The sequence below is a fragment of the Cibotium barometz genome, chromosome 41 (assembly GCF_041138505.1).
Source record: "Cibotium barometz isolate CiBa-2024 chromosome 41, ASM4113850v1, whole genome shotgun sequence".
NCBI lineage: Eukaryota > Viridiplantae > Streptophyta > Polypodiopsida > Cyatheales > Cibotiaceae > Cibotium > Cibotium barometz.
This window is the reverse complement of record NC_141086.1, coordinates 17,690,790-17,701,424: the sequence shown is the minus strand read 5'-3', so window position 1 is coordinate 17,701,424 and position 10,635 is coordinate 17,690,790. Positions and strand designations below refer to the sequence as shown.

General features: G+C 39.1%; 1 protein-coding gene across 2 annotated transcripts; it reads left to right on the top strand.

Moving 5' to 3' along the window:
• The first annotated feature begins 2,274 nt into the window (after positions 1–2,274).
• Positions 2,275–5,925, top strand: LOC147614732 (uncharacterized). 2 transcript variants are annotated; one of them, XM_086780069.1, is made up of 7 exons: positions 2,275–2,470; positions 3,374–3,423; positions 3,549–3,749; positions 3,826–3,941; positions 4,033–4,113; positions 5,326–5,419; positions 5,521–5,925. In XM_086780069.1, the coding sequence occupies exons 1-7, from the start codon at positions 2,392–2,394 to the stop codon at positions 5,635–5,637; spliced, it is 738 nt and encodes a 245-aa protein (XP_086636195.1). In that variant the 5' UTR covers positions 2,275–2,391; the 3' UTR covers positions 5,638–5,925. The 2 variants fall into 2 exon arrangements, 1 of the variants encoding a protein (XP_086636195.1); XR_015262961.1 differs by having other exon boundaries at positions 2,279–2,470; positions 5,306–5,419.
• Positions 5,926–10,635: the final 4,710 nt, after the last annotated feature.

Below are 10,635 nucleotides of genomic sequence, written 5' to 3'. Positions count from 1 at the left end.
TGCAGGACCCACTTCTACACAAGGGGTGAAACTTGATACATTGTTGATAGAGCCACAGCATGGATTCGAACCTAGGATCCCATGTTTCTAAATGAATGCACTACCACTACAGCACCGTTGGCTCCGATATCTTATTTTTGTCTGAACAAAAGTCCAAAATAAAGACTAGAGTGTTGTCTTCTATCTTCTTCATGGTTGATTTACTAGTCAATGGAAACCTGAGTGATTAAGAAACTTTCTTGACTCGCATGAAATTGTTTTAACTCTTCAAATTTGAAGAAGTCTTTGTCTTGTACTTGAAACATCATATAGTAAATATGTGTGGCATCTTGAAGAAGTATTTGTCATGTACTTGAAACATCCTACAACAAATATGTGTAGCATTTTGAATTAATAAAAAAGGACTTCATTAATAAAAAAGGACTTCATTAATAAAAAAGGACTTCATTAATGCTTTATGTTAAGTCTTAAGAGTGCTTGCTAGGCTTTATATTCATGTGGATCAATATTGTTATATGTGTGTTTGCGATGATTATATAAGAGTGCTTACTAGGCTTTATATTCATGTGGATCAATATTGTTCTATGTGTGTTTGCGATGATTATACAAAGGCATTAAGGTTGTATTCTCTTGTTGGATTTTAACAAATTGGAATTAAAATCAAAATAGTACTCAGAAGGAGGTGAGTAATGACATACTGGTGATAGCGTGCCAATGCTAGTTAAGTAGCCAAATTGCATGTTGTAAGGAGTTAAAATTTATAAGGCATATCATTTTATACATTTCTACATAGTTTGTACTAAAAACATAGATCCATATAGTTTGTATTAAAAACAATCAAGTATAATGAACATATCAGCCTAGCTTCTACACTTAAAAGTCAACGCTTGAAGAACTTTTTCCCATGGGATCATCGTGTTATAAAAACTTAGTCCATATATATACACTTACAAGGTAAGAAAGGGTCATTAATTTTTACCATGTCATAGCCATTGGCAAGATGATAGTTGTCTTCCTTTGAATTGACTCTTCCATGCTAGTCAAGATAAGATGCATGCCAACATGGAGAAAAATGTTGGCCTTGGTTATTGGATGTTTGTGGATAAGGTTGGGACTAAACTAGGGAGTTGGAAGTCATCTAAGGTAGATAGAGTGAGCTGATGACAAGGGAGGGGCAAATGCATGTAAAGTTATATAGGTTTGGCAAATAGAATGCTTGGTATGTTGGTAAGAAGACTACATGCAAGTGTAAAATGATTTTCCCTTATTTGATAATAGTAAGGGATAAAGGTGTTCTAAAGGGGCCCAGAAATTGTGCCAAGGATCATGGGTGTTTTGTGTACTTGAATATTATCCCAATTGGGAGTACTATGTGTCAAGTTGGACCTAAGTAGGGGCAGTTGATTACAACTGACTTGAGAATATATTTAAACCAGCAGCATAGCCCTTCATTCATCTACCTTCATTGTGCACCCTTGTATTCAATATGGCACCAAAATGTTTTTTGCATTTCCATTAAATATATTATGTGAGATTTTCAAGAACAAGAGTGTTTTCCTAAGGTTTCATTTTAGTATGTAATGATTAATGCTTGAAAAAGTCAATGAAATGATGGCACCCATATCCTCTCTATTTAAGGCAATAAAATGATAACCCCTCGATATCGTTTCTATTTGCATACATTCACCCATATGCTTTCTGTTTGTATGCGTTCACCCACATCCTTTCTATTTAAGGTTCACAATTCTCTATAAAAAGCCTCAAAGGGCTCACTCAAAGAGTCGAGGGAGGGAGAGAGAGAAGGAGGAGAGGGAGGGGGTGGGGGAAACTCATCTTCTAAGATTGTATTAATTAAATGCCACGTAAGTGGCATTTAATGACATGGCATTTAATTAATACATATCAAATAATTTGTATAAATATACATATCAAATATACCATTAATTAAATGCCACGTAAGTGGCATTTAATTAATACATATTGAATGACATGGCATTTAATTAATACATATCAAATAATTTGTATAAATATACATATCAAATATACCTTCATTGTGCACACTTGCATTCATTGTGCATATAACCTCTATATAATTAGTTTTTTTTTCCATTCGATGGAAGCTTAGAAAACAAAAGCCATTTGTTGTTGTAATCATCTTTATAGCAAATAATAAATCAATATTATTCTCCATGATGTTCATGGCTTTGCCTTGCCCATGGAAGCGGGTCGGCCGGATGCGTGTGAAAAGGGCCAGGCTCTCGTTGCAATGTGTATAGCATCCCAGCAGCCAGGCATCACCTTCCCTTCCCCCCCTCGCGTAAACGTGGTGTCTACTGTCGGCGGCAACCGCACACAGAGCTGTTGGAGGTTGCTAGGGTTTCTTGCTGATAAATGGCTCCGCCTGGTTCCCTCTCCTCCAACCTCAATCTCACCATCGGCGACATCGAGCGCAAGGTCGACATGTCTCTAGGTACGATATCCCCTCCGCTTCTCTGTTCCAGGTTGTTTCCCCTTTAGGATTAGGGTTAGAGGAAGGCTAGGGTTAGGACTAGGTAAATTAGGGTTAGGATGAGCGCTCTGCTAGAGTTGGGGTTAGGGCTAGGGATTCAGAGGTTCGGGCTAGGTATAGGGTTAAGCTCATCTCAGGCTTCATAGCTTTGCTCCTCTTTCGTATGCCTTCTGGCCTGCTGCTTTACTTCTTTAGGGTTCGTTTAGGGTGGTTTTTTGCTGAAGGCTTTGTTTAGTGCTGAGTTTAAATGCCTTATTTAGGTGCTATACATTTATGTAAATGTATATTTATGCGCATGTACTTACATATCTGTATGTCTGCAAGTACTTCATAGCTTTGCTCCTCTTTCGTATGCCTTCTGGCCTGCTGCTTTACTTCTTCAGGGTTCGTTTAGGGTGGTTTTTTGCTGAAGGCTTTGTTTAGTGCTGAGTTTAAATGCCTTATTTAGGTGCTATACATTTATGTAAATGTATATTTATGCGCATGTACTTACATATCTGTATGTCTGCAAGTACATCTAAATGTGCTTGTTACATGTATTTGCTGACATTTGTGTCTGCTTGTGCATACACACACACATACTTGCGTGTGTGCCTTTACAGTATTTTTATGTTGTTATGTACGTGTATAGATGTGTACCCCAAACTCAGATGTATTGGGTGTGGGTCAATGTTGCTGTTAGTACAAGAGATGCGCAGTGCACTTCTCTCTTTCAATGAAAAGAATGTCTAAATGGAGTGGATTGGAGTGTATCCTGCAGGGCTGGCAAAGCAATGTGTAGATTCACTGTCCAGGCTGTATAGGCAGTTTTCTTTCAATGGAAGTTGTGGATTGATGGGCGTGTATGTTAACCTTGTACTGCAGATGATATAATTAAGCAGTCTAAGGAGATGGGTAGGAAACATCGTTCTAAGGTGAATCTATAGTATCAAATTCTCCATGCGATTCTTTCTGACAAGCCAGGGTGCAATTGGTTTGGGAGTGGTGAATGTTGAGATGTAATGCCTAACTTGTTGGCACTATATATCTTTATGGTCAGGCGAAGAATTGGAACAGGACGATCTCTGTGCCACAAATGCAATTACCACAAGTGGAACAGCCACAGGTGCAACAGAGGGCACACGTACAACATAGAAGAGAATTGCAGCAGAGAAGAGAAGTGCAACAGAGAAGAGGTCCGCAGCAGCGAAGAGATGTGTTGCAAAGATTTGTAGCACTGCGCTCCTCAGCTATTCGACAGGTGTAGCTAGTAACCTATGAGCATTGCCTTTGCTGCACCAAAAAGCTGTAATCTGACCTGTGATTGAAATGAACAGGGGAAACTGGAGGAGTCTAGAGCTCGCAATGGAAAATTTATGTTTGTTGCAACCAAGTCAGCTTCCCGACAAGCCTTGTCTAGCAATGCCAATGTCCCATTGAATTGGTGGAGCAGGTATCTACAGAAGCCTACCATACCATTGGGGAGTGGCTTTGTTTTTAGGAAGAGGATTGTCATCTTGAACTGTCGATGGGCTTATTTTCAGGAAGCCTTTGCAAGGAACCATTCGTCCAGATGGAGTTGCAGCCAGAAACCCAAAGATATTGGGTTTGAATAAGTTGAGCAAGTGAGTGATCATACATAGTATACTCTACAAACAAAGGTGTGGATGCTGGATGCAATTATTTTGGTTTGCAAAGTAGAGGATCTTCATATTTTACCTGGGGGGAATGAAGTCCATGTGCCAAGCAAGTTCTCAAAAGTGACAGGTTTTGTAAGGAACATTGCTCTTGTCACGGTGCAGATGAGCTCCTAGCGTGTTGTGTTGACATTACCTTCAGAGTCGACTTACAGAAACATGGCGTCTGCTGCTCGTCCTGAGAGTGTTCTGCAATTGTGGACATGACAGGACATTGATTGTTCAGTTTTACTGTGTGCTAGGGTTCTTGACCATTCCTGATAATCTCTGCAAGGAGCTCAGTGGCTCACTCCATTGTTCACATCATCAAGAGGTGATCTAGGCATCAAGAACAATACAGGGACGGAAACTGTGGGTAGTATGAGTATGAGTTTATGAAGCACAAAGGCTTTCCTTAACTTGTCAAACTTGGTTTTCCAGACTTCTTGTCTCAGCAGAGAGTTGCTGATTAGCATGCTGTTTTGGAGCCTGCACCTTGAAATGTGGCTGTTGAAAAGTCTCAAATGGGATGTTGCACCTGTTCGACATAATTTTTTTTAAAGATAGATATTTTAAGGAGGTTGCACCTGAAAGATACTGGATCATTTTGCAATACTTGTCACCCCAAACATGGATTTGTTGACCATGGATTGCGTGGCAAATGTCATGGAGTTCATGAGATGGCTCGTCCTTCAAAAATGATGAGCTCTCTTTGAAGGATGCCAAACACACATGACATGAACGTGTATGTGCTGGCCAATGAGACTGATGCATACAGGAAGTTACCATGCATATTCAAGGCCATGCGAAACTTAGTTGCATTTTACCTTAGCCAATGATTTATTTGGTTGTGCGAAAACCATGGGGACCTTTTGATGCATTTGCAAAATTGTCAACAAACATCGGTAGATAGGATTGTGCTATACATGTATTTTGTCCAAAAACTTGGGCAATTGGATCACATCACATTATTCAATTGTGTTCACTTTCTGTGTTTGTAGGTTTAATTGAGGTTGAATGGTATGCTTTTTGTTATCTTTTGACTTGCAAGTGTCAAAGCAGGTTTGCTATTAGGGCACATTAAACTATAGAGCATGTTTTTTAAATGTTTGCAGAGATGTCTCATGTTTTGTTCTTGAAGGTTTGCAACATTTTACCCAGGACTGGAGCAAGTAGAAGGCCTGCAGGATGGTGGACAGCCTTAGGAAAGGGAGTGACATCCCAATCTCGAAGACAAACTTGGGGTTCAAACAGGGTAATTTTATACTTCTTTAAAACTGTGGGTTGATGGAAGACCTGCGTTTGGCACTGCTTGTCTCAGTGTACATCCATTGAAATGGTGTCTGTCTTTGGTAGATGTTGGCCAATGGTTCGGGGAGAAAGCCTCAAACTCTGGACTCTCGCTTTGCCAGCTTGCGAGAGGAACGCCAGCTTCAGTCTCAGTTTGGCCCTCATGCAGGATGGAGGAGATAAGTGGTTACTTTTACTCAATGCTCACAAAGCTCACAAGCTAATCCAGGATGCATATCTGGTGGGGGGCCTTCTAGAGAGACCAAGTACTGCACATGCTGGACCCTGTGTTCAGTTTTTCTCAGATCACAAGAGGTTTCATGGGGTAGTCAGGACTTCTTATTTTATGTCTTTGTTGCTGCTGGATTTTAAAGGGATAATGTTTCTGTTCTTTGCCTTTTCAAATCATGGCTTATACTGGAACTTGTATATTGAGTCAACATCTCACTTATCAATGCAGCTTTTATGCCACACGCAAATGTTGGGAGCTACAGAAAAAGAGTTTAAACATTAAATAGTGTTGAGTCGTATTGGAAGTGATGTTGTAGCATCAATTATATCTTCATATGGTGAACATGTGGATTTATGTACCTAAGCTGGATGACTATGTGGCAAGGTGCTGAAAGACTATTTGCTGTTAAAAGGCTGAAATAATTCAAGGTATCCTTGTAGCCACAGTTTTTGGACCTCGTGGGGGAATGTTGGAAAGACCATGCAGCTGTTAAGGCAATCTTTTGGGAAGGCGCCCTGCTTTGGATTATATCATGTGTTGGTGAAGTGACTATAGCCCGAGCCGGGGGTCCATTATTGGAAAGAAAGTTGTATCAGGTCTTGGTGATGTCCAAGGTACTGAAGCTGATGATTAAAGATATGCACAGATAGGTTGCCATCACACTGCAAGATTTTCAATGGTTGATGCACGGCTACACAGATGACAGTCAAAGTAGTCTAGAGCAGGTGTAAAGAAAGCCATTGAGCTGAAGATCTTTAAGCATGAAGTACTGCAACTTGTCTTGAACTGCATAGGACGGTAGTTTCTGAATTCCTGGTCTGGAAGGGTGCTGAGGTGCGCTGTGTTGGGAGGTGCTGAACGTGTCTGGCTTGATTGCTACATGATTGGGCTCCCAAGTCAGTGGACAGGCTTTGTAAATACACATTGTAGTGTGGATCTGGATTAGATTTGAGCTGAGTACAGCACCACATTTGTGAGCCCTCTTTATGCTGCTGTTCTTGGGTCATGGTGTGGACTTGCTGGGTTAGTCAGAAGGCATGCTTGGGATTGTGAGACTCTGTTTATGAACCTTTAGTGGGGCGTTTTACGACTGGCTGTGCTGTGCCTCCAATATATGAGATTTAAAAACAAATGGTGTTCCACACCTGAATCCTGAATGTTCTTTATTGTGATTGGTAATGAAGTGCTACGTAGTTGCTAGTGAGTTGTCATTAGAGTACCGATGAGTTCGCGGTAAAGTACAGAGTGGTGTTCACTAGTTCCCCTGAAGTTGAGATTCATCATCTTAAGAGGAGAGTGGGGGAAGAAAAAGAAGTGTACTATAGTCTATCACTATCACTTAGTGCAAAGAGGTCGCAACAACTCATTCTTGCAATTAATAATCCATTCTCATCCTAGATTGTTTGAAATGCAAGAGATGATTTGACAAAACACTATTACTTTCAAGGTCTCAACTTTTCTGCAACTGATGTCCCAAGGTTAATTACATTAATATGTGATACATGGGAGGATTGAGGTCTTATCAATAACCTTCGAAATATGGGCAGTCTTGAGTGAACCTTGTGGTGGTCACATCGTCCCACCTGCTGTTGGGTCTTTTCCAGCTTGTATGATGTTTGAAAGTTCTTGTAAGAATCTTGCATGAGCATGTTTTTCAAAATATAGCATACTTGCATTGTTGTTTGGTTTTTCTTACTTGTTGAGAATGAACTATTAAAGTTTTTGAATTTGTGTCCATGTGGTTCTTATAATGTGTTACTCCCTTGGGTCCATGATCACTTGGCATGCGCGTCGGTTGCCTTTACTTAAATCCTGAAATTTTGTTATTGAGTCAAAGGGGGTAACACATATCATAAGAACTTGCATGGACACAAATTTTTAAAACTTTCATAGCATTGATTTCATTCATGCTCATCATACAAGAGAATACAAGTGGGAAAAATCAAACGACAATGCAAGTATGCTATATTTTGTTTAACATTCTCATGCAAGGTTCTTACAAGAACTTTCAAATATTGTATAAGTTGGAAAAGGAAAGCATCAAACTCATCCTGTCCATCCAATTGTAGGCTAGTATGTTGGCCATCACGTTTCTCTTAATTATGTTTTACTGCACAATGCTTGGATTATTGTGGGGTCGACTTAACCATGGAGTATCGTCACTTGGGGGTGCCTTCACATGAGGGCCTCTCATTTCACTCCTAGTTACCCCAAGTCCGAGGACCGAGTCATTGGTTAAGTCCTAGACTCCTCAATTTCAACGAAGAGTGTAGACTCTCATATTACCCTTTTCAATCTTGTTTGTCAGCTTTGGGTCGAATCTTTACTATTAGTCTTATTACATCTTTAATATAACAATTGTATCAAAACATCATTGCAACATTCTAATATTTTCAGCATTATTTCCATGATAAATGAAATTCTCTTGGCACTTCGTGTATTTGTTTTAATTTTTCTTTAACTTATCCACTTAGCTATTTGTCTTTAAAAGAGCAACTTTTTATTGAAGTTATGGTGTATTATTAATATTGTTTCTTGGGTTAAGAAGCAATTAATAGTATACATGCTACAATATTCTTAACACCAACACTTGCAAAATAACTCTAAGAAGGAACAATAAAACCTAGTTTAAGAGAAGATGATCCTTTACACTCACACACATCAAGCTCTTTACTATTAAAGAAATGAGAACTCTTTAATCTTTGACATTCTTGCAAAATCCCTTCTCTCACAATACAATATTAGGGAAACCGTAGCTTGTGCTATGCCCAATATACAAGTATAATTCATCCTCTCAATCCTAATTCAAAACACAAAATATCATTTCTCTATTTAAGGAGAATTGAAGCCCTAGTCCTAATTAACGATATTAATTTGCAAACTTAGCATTACAAAACAATCATTACTATAATGATTACTCTTTTTGAGAGAATAGGAAGAGTTGGATTATCTCCAACTTTTTGTAAACCATAAAAGAGAATTAAAAGAGATACTTGAGATGCTTAAATTAAGAAAACAAAAAAAGAGAAGAATTTCTATGAGAAATTCTCACAAGTTGCAAATTGATTAAAGCATAGCTTAATCACATGATTTTATCTCATTATTTATCTTAAGTATTATGCTTAATTATTAATCTTAATTAATTATTTTTCCTTGAATTAAATTTAAAAAAAGAGCTCTCTAATTTTAGAATTAAGAGTAAAGAGAGAGAGAGAGAGAGAGAGAGAGAGAGAGAGAGAAGAAGAAGAAGAAGAAGAAGAAGAAGAAGAAGAAGAAGAATATAAAGCACAAAGAAATGGTCTCCTAGGGCAATATACAACACTCCATGGCATATTAGCAGCATAATTAAATCCTAAGAAAAGCTTAATTAAGTTTAATTATTAAAAATTAAGAGAAAAACCAAAATTTTGCTTACAATACACATAGCTTGAGATGTCTTCTGGCTCTAGAAAGAGCTCCAAAAGCACCCGCGAGAGTGGAAGGAGTAGTAGGAGGTAACATGCAGCCATGAGAGTGGAGGGAGTAGTAGTAGGAGGCAACATGCAGCAAGAGGGAAGATTTATTCTGACAAAAAACAGCTCCCAAGGGTTAGGGAAGTAGGCACATTTTTTAGCCATGAGGATAGAAAGAGAAGTTTTTAGACATGCAAAATTCAGCAGCATAATGGTGGGTGGTGGTGTCACATGGAAAGTGGATGTGGACACGGGATGGCAGGAGGGTGAAAAGCATCCTACTCTTTGTAGAATGAGCTATAGGGGACACATGGCTGCTAAGAATGGGCAAGCAAGCCCCTTGAGCATCATTTCCAAAAGTAGGCTCTATTAATGAGGTCTAATTGACTAAGTTTACAATTAGCACACACTTAGGTGCCTGAATGGTTACTTATATTGGCCCAAAATATTATTTCAATTTAATTATTAAAACTCCACTGATCCCAACCCCATCCGGCCCATGGGTTAGCCACCACCCAACCACTGGAATCGGTAGAACCAGACAATTACTCACCCACCCATAATTGAATGCCTTTCTTAACTTTTGCTTTCGAATACAGATATGCACACACTCCTCTTTAAAACTTCAACATATAAAATAATCCATTGACAAACAGTTATTGGTTGTTTTTTAGATGTCATAACTCAAAAATTCCATCGAGTCCCTTGTTTCTCAAAAAACAGTCACTCTGGACTCTCCGTTGAGACCACTGGTCAGCAACGAGATCCAATAACAGATTACAATAATCATTTCGTCCATCATACATATCTTCCACGATATATGCATGGGTGTCCTAGGCACCGCGAGCCCGTGCATCGTGTGGTCAGAACCCTCCAAGATCCTCCTTAGGTGTCTTGGCACTTCACTCAGGGATCGCTTTGTCGGCCCTCGCCCATCGTACCGGAAGCGCACCATTTTTCAACCATACCGAGGCTGGTCAAGACCTGGGCAGGCTTTGCCGCGTGAGCCGTCCTTTGAACACTACCAACAACTGTTGCAACCGAACTTTCCTTAGAAAAACATATACCAAATGCTCCCTCCAGCATTCTGGCGTAAGACAGTCCTTTAAGAAAACAGGGTTTCTATGCAAGTTTTCAGTTTGATTTTCTTTTGAATACAAGGAGTATTTCTTGAATCAATATCCCCAAAACTTCTTGACCGGTATTCTGAATTTCATACTAGAATTCCTCGAATTCTATAACCTTGATCCACAGATCAATTTGAAGGGTCTCAAACTTAGTTTCAGATTTGGCGGGAGTTTTGAGTGTATTTTTCTAAACTGGTCACACCTTCTTTCCGTGAAACTGACGAAAAAGTTTGGTCTTGGTCATAGTGTGATTCAGGTTCGAGTCGGATAAGATTTTTCATGAACTATCTTTCTCGAAAAGGTTTGATAATTCAGTTACTATTTTACTGAAATTCTTTCTTTGAATATACACTTAACTGATTTCTAAATT

Bases quoted from the DNA above. Each gene is read 5' to 3' on its own strand.
- LOC147614732 (XM_086780069.1), top strand. From the start codon at position 2,392: ATGGCTCCGCCTGGTTCCCTCTCCTCCAACCTCAATCTCACCATCGGC. The intron at 2,471-3,373 runs GTACGATATCCC...CTTGTACTGCAG, and splicing joins CAAGGTCGACATGTCTCTAG to ATGATATAATTAAGCAGTCT. The intron at 3,424-3,548 runs GTGAATCTATAG...CTTTATGGTCAG, and splicing joins GTAGGAAACATCGTTCTAAG to GCGAAGAATTGGAACAGGAC.